Source organism: Cornus florida, unplaced genomic scaffold (genome assembly GCF_030987335.1).
Source record: "Cornus florida cultivar Cherokee Brave unplaced genomic scaffold, ASM3098733v1 CherokeeBrave_3.0.0_Hap2_Chr02, whole genome shotgun sequence".
NCBI classification, from domain to species: Eukaryota; Viridiplantae; Streptophyta; class Magnoliopsida; order Cornales; family Cornaceae; genus Cornus; species Cornus florida.
The window spans coordinates 5356816-5377625 of NW_026775572.1; the positions used below are offsets into that span (position 1 = coordinate 5356816).

The following is a 20810-nucleotide window of genomic DNA, read 5'->3' on the forward strand; positions in this document are numbered from 1 at the left end:
ATTGGGCCGGGTACGGGCCTTTCCAAAACCCTAATTGGGAACCCTAGAAAGAAACTATATATACCATCTATAGCCCATCCTCATTTCTGTAAATTCAGTCGTAGAGAGAGACGGTGTGTTCGTCTAGTGAGAGAAGATGCAGATATTTGTGAAAACCCTAACCGGTAAGACAATAACTCTTGAGGTAGAGAGCAGTGACACCATCGACAATGTGAAGGCCAAGATTCAAGACAAGGAAGGTACTTATATTTGCTCTATTTCCCATCTGTATGTATATATATTTATATTTCACATATATAAACGCGTTTTTTGTATATGGTTTTGATACGATTCAACAGGTATTCCACCGGACCAGCAAAGATTGATATTCGCCGGAAAGCAACTCGAAGATGGCCGAACTCTCGCCGACTACAACATCCAGAAAGGTCTCTGTTAAGCCCTAATTAAAGAAATAGTTCTCAAAACTGTTCTATTTTTTATTACTTCGCAAAATAAAGAATGATCGAACACTTCTTTCTTTTATTAATATGTTTTTGGGCTTGTTTATTGGTGATTCAGAATCGACCCTCCATCTTGTGTTGAGGCTTAGAGGAGGGATCATAGAACCTTCTTTGATGGCTTTGGCTCGGAAATACAATCAAGACAAGATGATATGCAGGAAGTACGCTTCTATAATATACACTTTTAATTTTCTCATAGGCGCAGTTCCGTCTGATACCGTGCTTCCAATTCTTTATTCAAATGCTTGATATTCTGACTTTTGACTTTCTCATAATTACTTTTCTGATTTGTGTGCTGATTTGTTCATGTTCTGATTTTTTTAATGGAAAGAAACAAATTGAAATTGAGAATGGAAATCCTAAACCCATCCTCACTTTTCTTTTCTGTTCCTCTTTTATTTTTCGGTTGGAGGTAAGGAACAAAATTGATATGTGAATGAATATTTAGTAATTAGTATCTTTTGTTTTGCTGACATTTCGTGGTAGTTATGTTTCTAAATGTCTTTTCTTACATTTCTTCCATTCTTTTTAATGGTTTATTTTGCTAATGGAACTGTATTTTGTTGCCTCTCTTGCTGTTGAAGTGCAAAAGAGGGTATTACCGTTCCATATATTGATTTCCATTCTACAACTTTGTCAGCTGATTTCAATTACTTGCAGTTGATTTTCATGTGTGGTACATTTTATCACTGGGATTAGATGGTTTTACTTGTTTATAATTCGGAATAGGATATGGCTTCCATACCAATTGTTTCTCACAGTTTCAAAATCTCAAGCATAGTCAGATAGTTTCTTTTGATATTGAGTGGCAATAGTTTCCTTTTGTAGACTTACAGTTCAATTAATTCTAAGAGAGCATAAACTACACGAAAGCCCCAAGTTTAAGTTAAATAAAACTGACACCCTACATGAAAATACTGAACCTATTTATTAAATATTTTTTAGTTCTTGAAAATGGTGGGACTGTTCTGTTGTTCCATCATTGCATAGTTACATCTTACAAATATGTATTTTAAAGTTAAACAATTCATTGTGTAATAGGTGTTTTTAGACACTCGTTTTTTTCCCTAAATATATTGTGCCGGTGTCCTAAGGAATTGCTAGTTGCAGTCCTAAGGGATATTTGCTTTTTAATGGTTGTATTATCATATTTCTTATTTTCCCTGTAGATGCTATGCCCGTCTGCATCCAAGGGCTGTGAACTGCAGGAAGAAGAAGTGTGGTCACAGCAATCAGGTTTCTCTCCTGTCTACCTCATTTGATTTTTATGTTTCACCTGTAAATATGCCAACTTATTTGGGGTCTTGCAAAATTGCACCTGCTTCTCATCTTGACAGTAAAATCACATCGACTTTGCCCAGAGTGGGTGCCGTTAATGGAATGCTTTTGCTCATATATCTTATCTCATTTCAAACCTAAAACAAGATTATCTTAATTGTATGACTTAAAATAAATCATGAGAATCAGGGCATCATCTTTAGTTCTTCACCCGTGCTATCAATTATCAGAAAAGAAAAAAAATCGTCTTTATCCTCCTATTTTTGTGTATAGCATTTAAACAACACATCTTCAACGGCCACCCATCTTCACCTTTGTTTTTTCCAATGCCATCGCTGTCCGTTAGCACAAATGGGCACAAAAGTTTCCTCATCTCCACAATTTAATAAATAGTAATTATGATTGCCCAATAGGTTATTATTGCTGTTATTATTTATTAACCTAACACTTGGGGAATTTTTCTTCCCACCTTTAATTTCTCTTTTCTTAAAATCTCTGCCCCTCCGAACTTTCAGTTCATTTCCTCGCTCTTGGATTTCTCGCTTTTCCATGGATCTTCATCTTTTAACAATTATCAAGGGGAAGGGGAAACTATAGGACTCCCTTTGGTGACTATTTGGTGACTCAATGAATAAAAGCGGAAGCTATTGGACTTTGTTCCACCAGATATGGAGCTTGAGCATGGAGAGCTTGGGCCTAAAATGGTTATGGAGATGTTAGAAGTGAAAAAAATTCATCCATGGTAAATTAAATTGTAAATTCATTTAATTTGACCTTACTAGTGGGGGATGTGTATGGTAAACTCAATATTCCAGCATAACTACCGTGGGAAGAATTGATGTTTTGAATTGCACTGAATGGTTCAGAGGAATTTGCAACCGAAAAAATAAGGGAGATTGGTGAAGGGAGATTGGGATCTAGATGGGAAGTGTGTGCTATTTCATAAGGGAGGTTGTCGTATTTTTCGGTTTAATTACTTCAGTTTTTTTAATTGTTCCTAGATTTGGGCATATTTAGACCTATTATTATTTAAGTTTTTACTGTATTGACTGCTACTGGGACATTCTATATGGTATAAGTTCTTACATTTTTAGCTGAATCTTTGTTTGATTTTTATGTTGCAGCTGCGGCCTAAGAAGAAGATTAAGTGAACCTTTGTGGACTCTTGTTTTTTGCATTTTGAAGTGGAGCTGAACCATTGGATTTGTACTAAACAAGCTACATATGTTTTAATTACAATGGATGCTGTACCTCTAATATGTTGCACTACCCCTTTATTTGCATTCTGCAGCATTTAGAAGATTGTAATGGGAATGGCATCGAATTCCATATGTGTGTCTTTTTAATCAATGTCAGTGGATTTGTTCGTAAATTCAAGTGGTGCTAGCTGTGTTATTGTGAAGGTTTCCGACTTAATTTGTTGTTGTGTGTGATCTTGCAAGCAGACGCGTGTAAGTAGTGTTTGTTAGGGAGAGGTGGCCTGTGTATCCTCTCTAACATATGATTACGTGTTTGAAGTACCCGGGCATACTATTAATTGGTAGGCTATTGATGATAAAATTTTCCGAAAGATGTTTGTTTGAGAGGCAATAGGAGGGGATTTTGTAGATTGATTTCTACTGGTGTCTTTGTGTCATTGAAAAGAAGGCAGATCATAATATAGCAGTGAGAAATCTTTACCTCTTTGTTCTGCATTTGTTTGTGGTTTTTGTAGTTCCAGTTTTTTCCAAAGTAGCTTGCAGTTATTTCATTTGATCACTCCAGTTACAATGTCTGAAACATATTGCTGCCTTGCGATTAGAACCTGGAAGCACAGGGTCCAACCTTGTAAGTGCAACTTTGTAGTCATAGCCCGTAAGGGCTAGTCTTCGTACATTAGCTCCTTCATTTTACAGTGCTTTGTGTCCCCCCTTGTCAGGCTCCAAATTGGCCAGGCCTGAACTAGCCCCTAAAGAGTTGTCTATGGTAATGAATTTCTGAAGGCTCGAAGACCTGGGGCCTTGGCTTAGAAACGAACGAAGGGATGCTCGATGAGCTTTCTCTGCCCGCCAGTAGCTTATGTAGTGGTTGGCCATATAAAGTTCTCCGTTGGCTTAGGCATTCTATAAGCGGCTTGTCGAGTCTACAAAGCTTTGCTTCTTGTAGGTTGCACGTAATGCCGCCTTCATTTGCTTGCCTCCGCTGAAGAGTTGTCTATGGTAATAAATTTCTAAAATGGTTAGAATGGGAGGAAAAGTAACACCTATAATCCTTACTTTGATTAATATTTCATTAAAATACATTTAGGAAAAAAAAATATTAAGGCAAACTATTTTAAACACCCCAGGATGGACTGACTTCAATTTGGACCTTAAGACTTTTGTCAAATATCGAGAAAATAAAAAAAATATTTAACCTGAAAATATATATATTTTCTGGGAAAAATATTTTACACGAACCTTAATTTGTTTTGATCTAAATTGAAGAATTAACTTAAGATCTTCAGATGGAAAAATAAAAATGCTTTTTAGTATCTAAATTTTGAGTTGCCTTTTTTTCTTTGCTTGAGAAAAAATAATATTTGTAAATAAAAGTATTCTGCAATTTTTTTAATAAAAACAATTTAATATAATTTTTTGTCCATAATTTTTCCAAAGAGTACTTCATTTTTTAAAGAGTTAATAGTTGCAACTCTCAAATGAAAATACGCCGTATTTCAGACGAGGAGTGGCTAAGAAATGGCATTTTGGCGGGGAATCACGCCAGAAAGAAGAAGGGCACGGGGCTTTAGCTTTTCTTAAACTCCTGCTCGAGCTAGCTACTCGTCTAGCTCTGGTTCTTTCGAAGAAGACCTTGCTTGCTTGATCCATTGAATGATCAAACAATTTGGCTTCTCTCCTACATCTGGTCGCGACCGGCACGCCACCGACGTCATTGTTGCTATTGGACCTCTCTTCATCTTCCATCTACACTCTGCGTATCAGGTCTCTCTCTCTCTCTCTAAGCCATTGATATTCTCTCTAAAATTCTACTTGTGGTTGTGTTGTTCTCTCGCATCTTTGTATTTCAGCGCACGAATCTCTATCACATTTCAAGCTTCTTTCTCTGTCCTGGTAAAGGTCCTATCTGTAATTCAAATAATTTGTTTGATTTATTCATCTAATTACTCTTCGCTTTAGCATTCAATTACATCTTTGGTTCATGAGTATGTATATGGCAGCTTAATTGACTTTCTGTATACCTTTTGGAGACATTTATCTGCTTTTTTTCCAATTAAGATTTGTGTTACTGCTCTCTCTCTCTCTCTCTCTCTCTCTATACGTATTATACACACACACACACATATCTATATCCCACTCCCTTTCTCAGAGAAAGTTTCTCTGGAGTAATTTTGAATTTTTTATATTAATAATTGCAAATTTGGTTCTTAATTGTATGAAGAATTCATTGGATAGTTGCAATTGGTGTTTCTCTAGTTACGTCATATTTTATAAACAAGAGTCATTGCATATTCTGAGCTTCAAGTTCTGAAATAGTCAAATGGAAGTTTTAGATACTGGGCCCTTTCCCCCTTAATTCCACAACAAGTTTCCAATTTTGTAACATTTTGTTACTTTTATGCGATATCAATTAAATTTCCTTGCATTAAGAGAGCATTGCGTACACAAAATGTGCAAGCTAAAGTCCACAAAGACAAAAAGTCTATTTGACTAGGTATTTTTATATTTATTTAGAAAAGAGGTCTGTTCTTGTGTTTGTTGTGTTCTTGATAGGATTTCTTTTTCTTTTTTTTTTTTTTTATTTATAAAAATCATACCTTTGATTAATATATTGGGTTGGTGATGTGCATGCTGCTTTTGCTTCATTTAGGCTCTGTTGAAAGATTGTATCTCTCACAATGTTACAATGGATGGGTGGATCAAAGCGGAAAGTAACAACTGTAAGTGTGACCAGTGATGAGGACTTAATTTTAACTTTTCTTTGCGAATCTGGACTTTTTGAACACTGAGAATTTATTAGTTTTAGGAAGGTTACAGTTGTACCATAATGCAGCTTCTTTACAGTTTCACCATCCAGAATGACTGGACTGAGGAAACTAGAAAAGTCATATTTTGATTCACTTAGCACAACCAAATCTTGCACCTTATTGCTTTGGTCATTATTCAAATTTCTAAAAGAACTATTTTAAGGTTCTACTAAATTATAGTTTGGATTTTGAAATCTTATTTGAGGTCAAGTCATCCCTTTGAGATCTTTAATATCAATTTGATGCAATGTAATGATTAAATGTGCATCTAGAGAGTTCATATGACCACTATATGTGAATGTTTTGGCTGCTATTAATCATGTTGAATTGAACCTTTTTAAGTACAAAGGACACTGAACATGTAAGAATTTATTTTACCAGTCTTTTGGCTTTTAGTATCCTCTGGACATAAAAAAAAATTCTTTTCTCTCTTAAATCTCAGAGAAAAACACCTGACATTTGGAAGTTTAGAAGATCAGCCAAGCATGATAAATAGAATGTTGTTCTTCAAGGGGGGAAATTGACTTTAGAATTCCATTTTTCACTATATTCAATAAATTCAAATGATGGTATTTTTTTATTCTCATTTACATGTAGATTGAGATATTTAATGAATACATTTACTAAAATGATATTACATTCAAATAAGTATTGTTCTTTGCTTCTCATTGGTTATAGAGAATCATATTAAATTGTGACTATGGGGCAAAGTGGCAGTTTTAGTGTCGCTTGGGAACTGCATTAGGACATTCTAGATGAGGGAAACCCTTACCTAATTAAGACATATTCAACTTCTCCCAAGTCCCTTGAGTCTTCAAGCAGAAAAGGAGCAAGAGAGAAAAAGAGAAGGAGAAGAAGAACATGGCGGTGTAAATATTCAACTGTGATCACTGGCTTATGATTTTGTAATCTTAGGGGTTTGATTTCTCTAATCTCTTAATTCTCTATAGTTTTTGGAAATTTCTAGCTTCGTTAGTTGTATTCTTGGAACTTAGTTGCATACGGTCACACGAGTTCTTCTGTCATGTCTCAGTACATGGTCAACTACTCAACTCCAGGTCTCTAGTCATGGAACTCACACGATTGAGCATGTATATTTATATGTTAAATGATTACTTTTCTTCACTACAGACCAAACTTATAGATACTGATGGGCCATGGGCCATGGCATGCGATCAGTGCTAGTGTAATTGTTCACTTTATTCTACTTTGTATTACTAAAGTTTTATGCTCCTATGTATTTTGAGAAGAGAAGTTGGCATGGTTAAACTTCTTGTCAATAACTTAAGGTTCATGTGATCAATTAGGATGTTAGATATATTTTCATGGTCTTATAGAATATAGACTGTATGTACTCAATAAATGCTGAATCTCTGTTTTGACATACACCTTTTCCTCTCATGTTTTGATGATATGTTTCAATTTTCCATGATGAGGAATGTTTCAGTCAAGAAAGTCAACACAAAAGAGGTACAGACAATTCTTGTTATTTTTTTCCCCATTTCAAAGAAAGCAAATGGTCATCTTATGTTAATACTTTTTGTTGTTGAAAGCATCTGTCAGAATTTGAGATAGTGTTAGAGGATGTAAATTGCTCTGTTTTTACCATGATTCCTTGAGTTCTTCTCTCAGGCAAAAGCAATATTTTGAGCAAAGAAGACGACAACTACGACAGCAGCAGCAGACAAACGGGCTAGAAAGCTGTTCTGATGTAATGAACACATGCAGTCAATCTCAAAAAAATAATCGATCACTTGATATCCTCAGTTTACTGAACTTGTCAACAGTTGCTGAAGAACGCAATTCCAGTTTCCACAGTGGTAAATCTATCAAATTTGTGAACTGATCTAAAATACAGCATATTTCTTTTTCCTATTCCCATCATCTAAAGTGGTTGAGATTCAAATTATGAATATTATTCATATTGTTTTTTTGCTGAATTGGATAAGATATAGTAGGTTCACCTCAATGAAAGTTGCTCAAACACAGAATTGTGACAATTGTCAATTTAGGCTGTTTCATTCCCCCATATTAAAATTGAGCTGATCACTTTAAACCAGTGCTGGGACTTGTAGCTAATAACTCCTAGATTTTCAGTTCAAGCTTCATTGTTCATTATAAATATAGATAGTCTCTTCTAAATGCTCGAAGTCATTTAAAATTGGATATGTCCAACACATTTATTTGGACATGCACATATTATTTAATTATATATTGAAAATATTATAATTCAAAAGAAGTGCCTTGCTAAACTCTCTGTCTGTCTGTCTCTCTCTCTTTTCTTTTTCCTTTTTTTGCCATGTTGAACTCCGTATTACATAAAAACCATTTTACCTTAAAAATAAAGGAAAAACATTAAAGAATATGGATATTTAGCCGTGATCTCATGTCCTTGTGTTTGAAGATTTGATAAATACTATGATTACATATCCGTACCCAGTTGATGCAGTTGACCCCATGTAACATAAACGTCAAGCATGGTTTCTTATCTGAAACATCTTATTGATTTGATTGGCACAAGGTTACTACAGTAACATTCGCAATATTGATGTGGTTGGCTTGTTACTCTTATTCTGGATTTTGAGTCAATATATTTTGACACTTAAATTTTTTTAAAATAAGGAAATAAAAGAAAAGAGTCGGTAGTCAATGTATTTTAAATTTTAATCAGAAAGGCACAGCTGTGATAGTAATATGGGATATGACTTTTCTAGGTATGCCTTTTCATTTATTTTTCGTAGATGACAGTTTCTTTACCTTTTCTGTATCTTTCCCTATATGTTTCTGTTTCTGTGACTCTATAAGAAATGGAAAATTTGGATGGCAATGGTTGGACGGTGAATTACCACGTTGCAAATTGTTCACCTCCAGTCCAGAGACTCCAGGCTGATAGAGTCACTCCTGCAAGTACCACTGAATTTAAAGAAACAAGTAGGCTTTTCTGAACGCAATCAACTTTGTAGCTTTGATTGAGATTTTGTCTCGTTTTGCAATGATTTCTTTTTTAACTTAGTGATATTTATATGAGTTGTAATATAAATGAGGGTTATATGCTGAAGCAGGAACTCCATTGATCTACCAAGAGGAAGTTGCATGTCCAAAGATGTATGTACTTGTGTATGCATGTTTAATTATGAAATTCCTTTTATTCCCAACTGTTAATATTTTATAAGTGGGATTTAGCAATTATAAAAGTACTCTCGATTAACTATGGTTTCACTTTTTACATGCATGTTCACTGTCTTCTAATTTCATGCATTTTGGATCTTCTATTTCTTTTCGTGAGTTGGTGTGTTATTGTTGTAAAAGAGTTTGTGTTGTCCTTGTGAAGAGCTGATTCTTTTTAAGGCTTCACAGGGCTGGTAATCCTGATTGTCATAACAAAGCTTTAAATGGGAATGTTGACAAGCTGGATCAAAGGATGACTGCTAGAAAGCACCGTGAGTAGCTTATATTCATTAAGCCCAAGCTTTTAAGTATATGACTTTTTATATCTTTTGTTAGGTTTGAGGGTTAACAATTGATAGGTAGCTCCTTGGTATGTAAAGCATTTTCTTACCTGATTTGCAGCTGGTTTATCATTATAGATACATCTCAATGTTTACTTGATCTTAGTTTACTTATTTTTTTCTTATCCTTTTTTCCCTAGAGCATTCCATTCTTGATTTACTTGGTGATGATGTACCATGCAACAATTCAGAAGGAGAAAATGAAGCTCATGTTGCATTTTCACTGGAAGGTATGTTCATCATTGTCATTGTCATCATCATCCTTACCTTTATCCCAAATGAATGTGGTCAGCCTCATGAATTATTTTTTTCCATTTTTGACTATTATAAAATTTTGAAGTCCTTTATGATTTCTACATCCCAAGTTGAAGGTATGTTCATATTTTGGAAATTATAGCAAATTCTAAGGGATAGACTGCCTAAAAAAACTCAAACGGGACGGTGGATATTGACTTTTTATCATAAGAAGAACAAAGTGATCTTTACAGTCATGTTGCTTGAGGTTTGAGATTTTATTATTTTTTAATTTTTTAAATTTTTTTTTGAGAGAGAGATAGTGGTCCCGTGGTGTCAATGCATAATGTTGTCTGCAAAATAAGTGAAAGCTAACCTCACAAACAGGGAACTTTCTTAACCAGGAACTGGAGAATTCTTGCAGTAGTCAAGTAATTAGTGAAAGAATTTAGGAAAAAGAAACGGACTGGCCTTTTAAACTCAAGTTTTGAAAAATGAACTTAGTTATGTTTTCCACTCATTTCTTCACATGATACTCATGCTTATTTATTGTCAGAAGGATTTCATTGTTATATAGTAGTTTTATGTGCATTTGTAGAACAAATTGCAAAATTCTTTTAAAATGCTGACATGTTTAAGCTTTTTTATGTATGAAAATGATATCCATCAAGATTCTGAGTCTTTCCGATGTTGTGGCATACATGCTTGTTTAAAGTTTTCTCCTCTTCATCAGGTTTAGGTAAAGTGGAATCAGAAACACCAGTCCAATCACCGCAACAGCCTGGCAGGTAACTGTCAGACTTTCCAGAATTGAACTTGTATGATGTAGACCTTAGCTTCTAGTTAGGATGCTATCTTGGTGTTGTGTTGCAATACTTCAAGGGTAATGCCATTTTTCAAGAGTTTTTTAATGTTACTGCAGGATGTATATATTTCCTATAGATCAGAAGTAGAAGGCATGTTTTAGTCATCAACTCTTGCCAGATAGCTACTGATTTTTTTTTTTTTTTTTTTTTTATCGGTACACCACTGTATCCAAAGTTCCAAACCACACTGGACAGTCCCAAATTTCTAGTACTTGGGTGGCTAATGCCGAAGTTATAGTTCCAATTATACTATCCTATCCTTGTGATTTCCGAGACAGGCCTATTTGACCATGCCTAGCCCTTGTGCGTCAGTTCTAGTTATTCCTGGTTGAAGCTATTGTTCTTTTTTTAAATAAAAAAAAATTCATTTAGCGTTAGTTTACTAAAAGAACAAAAACATGTATGTACTACAGTTCACTGGCAACCTGATAGTTCTAAGTACTAGATTCCTCCCATGGGCAAGCTTCTTATGAGTACTTCCAAAAGAAATTTAGGAGATGGGCAATTCTATACATATATTTCGCATAAAGTAGGTGAACCTTTGGCATCTGCCTAAGGCTTACTGATTGACTCATGACCTATTGTACAGTTCCACTTAAGTTAACTTAGTTACTTTTTAAACCAGTTTATGCTCTATAGTGTTTGCAATGAAAGGATATTATGTAAAAAAATTTGTCTAAATTGATTGGGATGCACCAACAGGTTGATCATTCTTATAATCCAAATGATATATGAACAGTTCTGACTTGCTAAAATTAATTTTCCACAAAGGATAAATTGTGTGGTTTTGTTTTCTGCATGTGAATGAACATTGAATTTTAGAGCCTACTTGGTTATGTTTTCTGAGAATATTTTACTATTCTCAAAGGGAGGAAAAAAGAAAAGAAAAGAAGAAGAAATGTTTGAAAATCCAGTCGCTAATTTTTTCTTTCCTTAAAAAAGAGAGGAAAATCTGATTTCATAAATACGCTATTATTTTGTCTAAATATGGTTCTGTGTTCACTGTTTTTTAAAACTATTTTCAAATAAAAGAACGAAACAGGGCCCTCTTGTCCTGATTTTAGTCCCTGAGTTATTCTTAAGATGCTCTTGCTGTCCTGCATTTGCTTTAGAACTACAGTAAACATCCGAACCTTTACTGTGATCTTGTTATACAACAATTCATCTTGTTTATTGATAAAATTTGAAACATGTTTGAAGACATAATTTGTGAGTTGATGTCATAGCTTTTTTTTTCTCAACTTGATTTTTTATAATTATCTCACTATTCTTGCTGGATCTAATTTGCTTAGTTCCATAGTTTCCTCTGCTGCATGTAGAGGTTACAATTAAAATTAATTTTAAGGGGCTTAGCTGCATTATATCTTGTTATAACCTGAAGAGCCCAAATTAAGATTGGAACTTTTCTGAACAATGCCTTACATTTCACATTACTATAGAATCTTTTCGTATGGTTGCTCCAAGCCATTGAACGCCACGAGGCAAGCTCTCCCATCCAAGAACCATAACAGTATCCTGGATGATCTTGAAGTTGAAATGGTGAGAGCATTACCGATGCATACTTTTTAATATACATAAATCTCTGCATTTTTGCTATTTTCTATAATTTTCCTATTTGTACCACAATTAGTTCTTTTCCCTCTCTCCCTCCCTCCTCCTAGAAGCATTGACCTTTGCATATTGGGAAACTTGCTACCTCTGCATGAATTCTTATTGCATGCAATATCTAAAGCATGCACACAATCTTAAAAGGGACAAAACAAAAAAATGCAGAGATTATTTCTTTACTAAGGAAATACCTGGGCAAACAACAATCATTTTTTGGTTAAAATTTTTGGATTTGATAGGATTGATGGGATGCATAAACAAGAGAGGCTTAGAAAAATGGTCAGACTTAGAAGAGGGAGAAGTACTATTTGAAATGATTGATAGGGTTGAAATTGGAGTTAATCCTGCAGGAAAGTGAAAATTAGATTTTAAAAAGAAGGGTGTGAAGCCGCTGAATGGAATGTGGAATTGCATGGGAACAGGGAAAGATGCTTGAGGATAAATAAAATGAAAGGCTAGCATAAGTCTTGCTGTTGGAACAACAGCAAGACTGTAGTGGAAAGATGTAAAGATACTGAACTCAGTGATAAATTGTATCAAAATAGAGAGAAGGTGCACTAGGACTCCAGGAGAAGTACATGGGAAAGACCAGCATAAAACTTCCTGGTGGAATGGTGAGGTATGAATTATCTTTTTGCTGGAGAAATGGTGAGGTATGAAGTATCTTTAAGACACAATTATCAAATTGGGCGCCATCAACCATCTTCTATGACCTAATAGCCATTCAACCAGTTTAAATGCGGTCACACTGGGTGGCCCATCCAGTTCGTACTCACATAAAACATTAAACTTCCTAATACATATTTCAATTTGATGATGGCTCATTATTAAGGTCAATTATCATTATTAAATTTCATGCCACATGATGTCTCTCTCTCTTCCCCCAACATATATCAGCTCGAGAGAGCTAGTCTAATATGTGGCGGGGACCAGTAGTCTAACTGGGTTGCCGGTTCATCTGTCCTATGAAATTGCAGGAAGTAAAGTAATGATAGTAATTCTGAATCAGTTCAATCATGCTTGGTTGGATCTAGAATCACTTGTAAATATTTACAATGCAAGTAATGTTCAGTTTTTCTTTTAATTTTCCCATTTGTTCAATTGTGTTTCTGATTATAATTTATTGAAGTTATTCATTCTTCATGCGTGTAAACTCATCGGATACTAGGCTACCGTGGACACTTTTGAAGTTTTTAAGACCAACAGGTTGCGATTGAATTATAGAGAAATTTTCATTAGACAGCTGTGAAACTGCAATACTCGATGAAGCAAAAGGTTGGTCCAAAAAGAATTAAAAACAAAATTCCATTAGACAACTTTAAACCTGCAATGCTTTATGAGGCAAAAGGTTGGACCAAAAAGAAGCAACCCATCTGTGGTTCAAGTTTTTTGAGGTGAAGATGTCTAGGTAGATGAATGAAAAGATTCTAACAAACTAGAAATGTAGTTAACAGTAAGTGGTGGTGATTTAAATTACTGATAAACAAAAAGTAAAGTTGATTGGAAGTGTGTTTCTAGGGAATTGGGATTGAAAGTTGAAGTATATTTACAAATGATCTAGAATCATTTGTAAATATTTTCGATGCAAGTAGTGTTCAGTTTTTCTTTCAATTTTTCCTTATGTGCAATCGTGTGTTTCTGGTTATAATTTATTGAAGTTTTTCATTCTTCATGTGGGTAAATTCATCGGATACTAGGCTACCCTGGATACTTTTGAAGTTTTTATGATCAACAGGTTGCAATTGAATTAAAAAGAAATTTTCATTCGACAGCTGTGAAACTGCAATACTAAGCAAAAGGTCGGTCCAAAGAGAATTAAAAACAAAATTCAATTAGAAAACTCTAAAACTGCAATGCTTTAGGCAAAAGGTTGGACCAAAAAGAAGCAACCCATCCATAGTTGTAAGTTTTTTTTAGGTGAGGATGTCTAGGTGGATGAATGAAAAGATTCCAACAAACTAGAAATGTATTCAACTGCAAGTGGTGGTGATTTAAATTACTGATAAACAAAAAGTAAAGTTGATTGGAAGTGTGTTTCTTGGGAAATGGGAATGAAAGTTGAAGATTTTTTTTTAACAAAGCATTTTTTTTTTTTTGGGATCTTTCCTTGTGGATAAACTTGTTATTGGACTATAGTTTATGGACAAAACACATTTGAAATGCTTATGGTTAATGCATTGCACTTAAATTGGTAGGAAAACTTGATAAGAAAATATAAATTTGCTGTACTTAATAAAGCAAATAATATAATTCCCTGTTACACTGGTTTTTGCTTCTCCTAAGTGATTGTAAAAGGGCGTTGCCGATGACAAAATAGTTTCTTTAGCAGAATAATTTCATGATGAATATTATTTAATCTCTCAACTCTAGAAAGCCTTTTCCCAACTGAAATCGGAGAAGTGGATCACAGATGTTGATAAGCTTCTGATAGGAAAGAGCTTGTTCTTAGACCAGATTTTGTTGGGTTCAGGGCCCATCTAATTTTAATCTCACGGTCTCTTTTTGAGCATTGCAATACTCTTGTCAACTTTCTATTTCATGCATTTCAGTTCATTTGGTTTTATTATACCTATGTGGCTATGTGCAGTGGACTGGCAGTAATTTGTGTGGAACTACATGAGAGGGTTAAGAAACTTGTTTACTATTGAATGACATCTGAGACTCATAACTGTCGTGTATATATGCAGGATGTCATAATGCAAGACATTGACATGCCCTGTTTTCGCAGTTCTTTGGAGCAACCTTTCTTCTCAAGGGGTATAACAGATTCATTTAGTAAATCTATCAAGAAGTTATCCAACAAAAACAAGTCATCACAACTCAATGGCGCTGGATGTGGAATGAATAATTTTTTCGGTCATGAAGAAATCTTGTACAACAGGGAAGACAAAAATGATAATATATTGAATGGTATATTTTTTTTTTCTTTCAACTCTACTGTTTAGGTTCTTAAGGTTTTATTTTAATCAGTATTTCTTCAGTTAGATTCTATATCTTTGATATGCATATCTAGATAGCACAATTTTTGGAAATACACTTTTAAATTATAAGTTCCCAAAAAATGTGTTTGGTACCTCAATTGACGTACTCTATGTATTTAGCTTTAATAAGAAACAAAACTTTGATGAAGATATGATCTTAAAATCATTTTCTTTTCATCGTAACCGTGATAAAGAAACTTTCCTCGACATGATTTCAGATATGCTAGTTAGTGATTTTACTGGATGTGCTTATCACAAGGATGAAACTAGATTTGTTGATCTATATAGCTCTTCTTTTAGTGATGACCACACACATAATGGGCTTTTTTTTATACCCTACAATTAAATTGTTTCTTACTTTTCATGATGGAAAAGTGGCATGTTACAAATCTCTTATTCTATGTATATCAGCTAAGTCTAGATTCCTAGATGACGACTTCCTTGACGAGTCAGAGTACGATTCATCTTGGAAGAACTGGCCACATCAAATTAATGGCAGATCTTTAGATTGTTTGAATTTTGGAAAACAAGAGATATCAGATTGTGCTTTTGACGGTCCCTATATATCAAACATTGCTTTTGACAATCCTTATAGACAAAAGAAAAGGTATCCTATTAGAAACTGACTGTTCTTTCCTTCCTGTTATTAAAATCATTCTGTTCAACTTCTTGACCAAGTTGTCAAATCCATGCAGGGTTAGTGAGGAAGTGACTTGCAGATCCAATATCTTAGGTGCTTTTTGTCTTTGCAAAACTATGAAATTAGTACCATGTTTTTAGTTTTATTTTTTGAACTTGATGGAAGAATAGAATTGTTTTTAACTGGTTTTTTCTAATAGAAGGCCTTTATGGAGGGTCCAGTATTCTCCCAACTTCTTACATCTGCAGAATTGCAAGTATATTTACTAGGGTGCAATACATCTTTTGAAGATTTGAGGGGAGAGTATGTTTATAGTAATGTAACTTCTTTTGTTAATCTTGTGTGCACTAAATTTAGTAATTTGGGATATGTCCTGATGTATTGGAACTGCGCAAACCTTCGTACCTCACTTTTTGGAAAACATGTATTTCTGAAGGTAGGATCTGCTATTAAGGGGTGTAAAATGCAATGTTTGACATATTACCAGTAATTTCTGTAAGAAAATGACTGGGGAAATGAATTGGATGTATAGTAATCCATTACCCAATGTTATAAGCATGGATAAACTAAGAATGAGAGCATCTAAAGGAGTTGTAATCTAAAAATGTATTTGCCTCTTGTGCGCTGTTATCCCCACTCCCACACCCACAGAGGGGATAATCATTTGGTGGGATATAACCGACAACAAAAATATGTGAGTGATGGCATGATTCTTCCTCTATCTAAAAAAAAATTAATAGTCTTGTCTCGGATGTATATTTGCTATCTGTTACTGGAAATGTCATAATGGAGAACTTTTACATTTTTTTTTTGATTGGTTTTATCTTTTCTTTGTCAGCGTCACGTGCTACATATTCGAAGCACCAAATGTCAGAAAATGATTTTGATTTCATAATTCCAGATGGGACATGGTAGGTCAATCTGCTGAGAAGGTAATGAAAGCGTATTTGCGTAACTTCTCATTTAATTTGTGGATTTATTTTGTATGATGGCAGGTACTCTACAGTAGGAAAAAACTGTGATGGTAGAGATGTTACTAACAAACTAGCTTGGTCTTGCTTAATGGAAGATGCAAGAGATAATATGAGCATGCTGAGGTTATATGCTTTGGCTACCTCTGATGGTTTTTTTATTTGTCCCTCTTTGTTTAACATTTAAATGATTTTATTTCTTTTGTTTACAGTGAAGAGTCATGCTCGTCCAGTGCAGGTTATATATATTGATTTCAATATGACTTGATGATTTAAATTATTTAAATTTTTTTATCGTATTCAAGAAAATCTTATTTTCACTAATTTAGTAAGGGGCAAGGCATCTGAGAATCCACCATCAAACTCAATGACAAGACAAAACTCGATAAGGCATGGAAGTGATCTTAGGAGCCCGACAAATAAGTGCGGTGAGAAGAACACATATTACAAAGAAGCATACCGAAATAATATGGACAGTCCTCAGCAAGGGGAGGATATCAATGGACCACAAAAGTTTAGGCAGATTTCAAATTCATCAAGACCGGCCCATTACTCACACACTAATTTCCAGAAAGAATTTGGACCACATGACAGTTGGTTATATGAGGAAGGGTATAATTCTGTTGATATAAAATCAGGTTTGAGTTCTTTCTGCCAAACTTCAGACACAAAAAAACGTGCATCCTCAGGTTGCAAGCTTTCATCTGAAGATCTCTTTGGCGCATTTCCTGTCCCCGAATTACATTTTAACGCTCAGTCACCTTTTGGAAGTTCCAAACATAACATTTCTGCCGAATGTTCGCCTTGTGGCAGTTTTTTCTCTGAAAAACATGCATTCTGCCAACCATTTAGTCCTGTGAACTCTAATGAGACCCCTATATTCTCAAACATTGGGTCCAGGCTGAGCAAGCCAAATTTGTCTCCAGCCTCCAATATTGAAGGTGGATGTCAAGATTCATTTCATGTTTCTGCTTCTCACACAGAGAGAGAGTTTTCCAATATACCAGTGCAGGAAAGTGTTAGAAAAGATTGGGAAAACAAATCAGAAATCCAGCCAACTGAATGCAGAAAGTTCGAACAACAGAAAGATATTTGCACTGGGAGCAACGGCTTGTCGTCAGAAAATAGAAAGCAAATGGATGATGTGGATTTTGAAGAGAATAGCAGTGGTTGTGGGGAAGCAACAGATAGAACTCCAGAAATGACGGAGAGTATAAAAGCAACATGTTGTCCAGTAGATGCAGAAGAGACATCATCATCTGTGAAAATCCCTGACAAATGTGAGGCCAATATTGACAAAAAAATGTATGTTGCGACAGAAATATCTTTCCCTCTTGTTCTAGTTTATTTTTTTCTTTTAAAAATGATCATCAAAACTTCCATTATGTCTGTTCTCATGAGATTTAATTTGTTTTCAGAAATCGCAATGTTGCCCGCACTTCTCTTCCATGTCAGAATGGCTGTAGAGGTAGGATTACCTTAATTTCTCGGCTAGGTTTTGAATCTGCAGTAATTATATTTTGATGGAGTGTATCCATGTATTAATTTGCAAGTACAGAGATAGAAAACTCTGGGCCTAAAGGAAAGGTAGATGGCAAAGGACAAAATAATAGTGTGGACCCATCCTACCCCGTGATGATGCTTGAAAGCTATGTTCTTCAACTTCTATGTGTGCAGAAGGTACTGAAGGATGCATCTGCGCAGGACATTAGTAAGAAGGTATGATACTTCTTCCTAATTCACATTTGAAGGATACAGGATATCATTATCTTCTGCTTGTTTTAAATGCCTCTGTGCCGCAACTATTGCAAAGGGTTCTGGAAGTGGCAATTACATGCCAATAGACCTTACTACAAGTCATGTGTTCAAAATAACATATATCTAAGCATGTCAATAACACCACCGTGATTTTCCATGGTAGGCATGCATAGTTTTTTTTTCTTCATAATTTAGGCATGTATGGTTGCATTTCAATAGAGGTGCTAGTAGCAGACATAAAACATCTCCTACTGTAAATTAATCCACATCACCATAACCACACATGAGGAAATTAAATATACAAATTAATTAGTTAAAGTGGCAATGTTTTTGAAGTTTGTAGTGCAAATGATTACTTCTTGATTCATGTTGGGAAGTCCTCAGATGACACCATCATTACTGGTATCCCTTTCAGGTTAGATGATCCTGTTAGCAGGGGGGAAAAAAACAAAGGACATGCGTTACTGTTGAGAAGTACACAAATCTTTGTTTAGAGCATTCTTTCATCAACGGTTTAGTGGTATAATACATCATTTTGGTGGAGATAATAAGATGAGTAGTTGATCTATAGTTTTGCAATATAAATGGAAAAATGATTACCTTTATATTCATATAATGCTGATCAATGTAAATTGTTTCTCATTTCTAAAAAAAGTTGCATTACCTTGACCTTTGAGTAGGACGATGCCCTGTAATTCTCGGCATGCAATAATCGGAAATCGCCAAGTTTGCCTTCGAATCCTGCAACCCAAAAATAATTAATAAAGAATCCTGCATGTTCTGAAAGTTGTGATTAGAGTTGATATTTGATGTTGAAAAAACTTTTTAAAAGGAGGAAATTGGGCTTTGCTTTTGTTTTAAGGAGAGCTAGGTAGGTTTTAACAGACCTTTCCAAGACCAATGAAGTAGTGATGATCGTGCATCAATCCGTGACATGTATGATACTATAGGAAACAATTAACACGTATGATTTCCGAGCGGTAGTATTGATTCTCATGTCACCAGAAAGATGACTTCTTTGAGACCACTGAAATGGGTAGGTCCTTTTTTCTTCTTTTTTTTCAAGGTAAGCAATGAAGATCATTTGGTTGCTTGGAAGACGTGATATAGCTGTCATTGGGTTGGCAGGATTTCTGGAAACTTTACCTAGTTCAATACAGTTGTTATTAATGGTTCAGATTATATGGTCATTTCATGTGGAAAATAATCTGCTGTTTCAACTCACTGGAAACTGTTTTTGTAATGTTAGTACATGGAACTCAAGATTCTCAGGACAAGGTTGAAAATAGGAATATTATACAAACAGAATTCCATGAGCACATCTTTATTTCTTTCTTTTTCTAATTGAAAAATAGTCAAATCCATTATACATTCGCAAGCAACACAATTAAAAGGAGTGTGGTAGATTAGATTGTAATAGTCAACTAAATAAAAGGAATAAAGAACTTTAAAAGAAAAAGAAAAAAGAAATAGAGAGGAAGAAATCAAGAAAAACTAATGAAGAAAGAAATTTACCGAAATAAAAAAAAAAAATTAAGAAAGAAAGAGGACTAGATGAAAACTATACATGAGGCTTGTAATAAACTATACAAGGTAGAAGAAATTTAGCATGTGTGTGTGTGTGTATAGAGAAGGAAAGAGTAATGAACCTGGAATTGTGACAATATCGGGTCTTTGTGATTTTTCTGGGTTATTAGTATATGATGAGTACTCACTCTCTCTCTCGTCTATTGTTCTTTTCTTTTCTTTTTTTTTCTTTTTTTTTTTTTTTTTTTCCCCTACCCGTCTCGAAACCTGGACTTGGTGTTAAAGACCCTAAGCCACCAACACAAAAGTAGAATGATCTCTGTCATCTATTTTCCTTCCAATAAATCTCAGAGTATTACGATTGTTCAACAAGGTCAAGATTTATTACTTTGTGTAGGCCATGTCTCACCCCTAAAATCTATGCATCTATGATATAACTAATAGAGCATATCAGTTTCTTTCAAGTCAACGATCTTTTTCAACTTTTTTTATGACTACCTTTGATTCTTTGAACTTTTGATTTGCTTTTACCTTTTACTGTAGTTGTTTTTAGAGAGAATAATATGTATATATAAAGTTCAATGTAACGTGCACGCACCCATCTGGCCTAATGCCCATTAGTGTAATGTTTATTGGTGTGATAGGATTCAGATGTGGCCTTAAAGTTATTGCAAAGGAAACAGCCACCGGCTGCTGAAGTTCAAGCCAGCGGAAGAAAATCTTAGGTGAACTCCTATCTTTTTTTATCCCTTTATTTTGACTAAAGTTGATCTTTTAGCTGAAAGAAGACCAAAAATTGATCATATGTAAGAGATTTGGAGAAAATAGTGCTAATTTGGATTGAAAACAAAGAGGTAAGAAAACTTAGTCAAATGGTTGCTCTTAAAATTCATATACACGATACTCATATGTGAGAATTCTTAGCTTTTCTC

At 34.6% G+C, this 20810-nt stretch overlaps 2 protein-coding genes across 9 annotated transcripts; both read left to right on the plus strand.

Annotated features, from left to right (window-relative positions):
* The first annotated feature begins 78 nt into the window (after positions 1-78).
* On the plus strand, positions 79-3150 carry LOC132293270 (ubiquitin-ribosomal protein eL40 fusion protein). Its single transcript, XM_059790673.1, has 5 exons — positions 79-239; positions 339-425; positions 559-661; positions 1670-1736; positions 2903-3150. Exons 1-5 carry the CDS (start codon positions 137-139, stop codon positions 2927-2929), a joined length of 387 nt encoding a protein of 128 aa, XP_059646656.1. The 5' UTR covers positions 79-136; the 3' UTR covers positions 2930-3150.
* A 1305-nt stretch (positions 3151-4455) lies between these two features.
* Positions 4456-20681, plus strand: LOC132293271 (uncharacterized). Of its 8 annotated transcripts, none has more exons than XM_059790674.1 (20): positions 4456-4870; positions 5628-5697; positions 7232-7254; positions 7417-7604; positions 8590-8715; positions 8847-8889; positions 9133-9224; positions 9434-9523; positions 10261-10315; positions 11833-11932; positions 14689-14911; positions 15394-15589; positions 15678-15715; positions 16461-16533; positions 16618-16719; positions 16806-16831; positions 16923-17898; positions 18012-18061; positions 18152-18312; positions 20523-20681. In XM_059790674.1, exons 2-20 carry the CDS (start codon positions 5656-5658, stop codon positions 20601-20603), a joined length of 2685 nt encoding a protein of 894 aa, XP_059646657.1. In that variant the 5' UTR covers positions 4456-4870; positions 5628-5655; the 3' UTR covers positions 20604-20681. The 8 variants fall into 8 exon arrangements, with proteins under 8 accessions (XP_059646657.1, XP_059646659.1, XP_059646658.1 ...); XM_059790676.1 differs by having other exon boundaries at positions 9142-9224; XM_059790675.1 differs by having other exon boundaries at positions 4456-4741.
* The last annotated feature ends 129 nt before the right edge of the window (positions 20682-20810 follow it).

What these genes read in the sequence shown, in the direction of transcription:
- LOC132293270 (XM_059790673.1), top strand. Translation starts at nt 137, where the DNA reads ATGCAGATATTTGTGAAAACCCTAACCGGTAAGACAATAACTCTTGAG. An exon ending in CAAGATTCAAGACAAGGAAG is followed by an intron (nt 240 to 338) that starts GTACTTATATTT and finishes ACGATTCAACAG; the next exon opens with GTATTCCACCGGACCAGCAA. An exon ending in GACAAGATGATATGCAGGAA is followed by an intron (nt 662 to 1,669) that starts GTACGCTTCTAT and finishes TTTTCCCTGTAG; the next exon opens with ATGCTATGCCCGTCTGCATC.
- LOC132293271 (XM_059790674.1), top strand. Translation starts at nt 5,656, where the DNA reads ATGTTACAATGGATGGGTGGATCAAAGCGGAAAGTAACAACT. An exon ending in AGAAAGTCAACACAAAAGAG is followed by an intron (nt 7,255 to 7,416) that starts GTACAGACAATT and finishes TTCTTCTCTCAG; the next exon opens with GCAAAAGCAATATTTTGAGC. An exon ending in TGTTGCATTTTCACTGGAAG is followed by an intron (nt 9,524 to 10,260) that starts GTATGTTCATCA and finishes CCTCTTCATCAG; the next exon opens with GTTTAGGTAAAGTGGAATCA.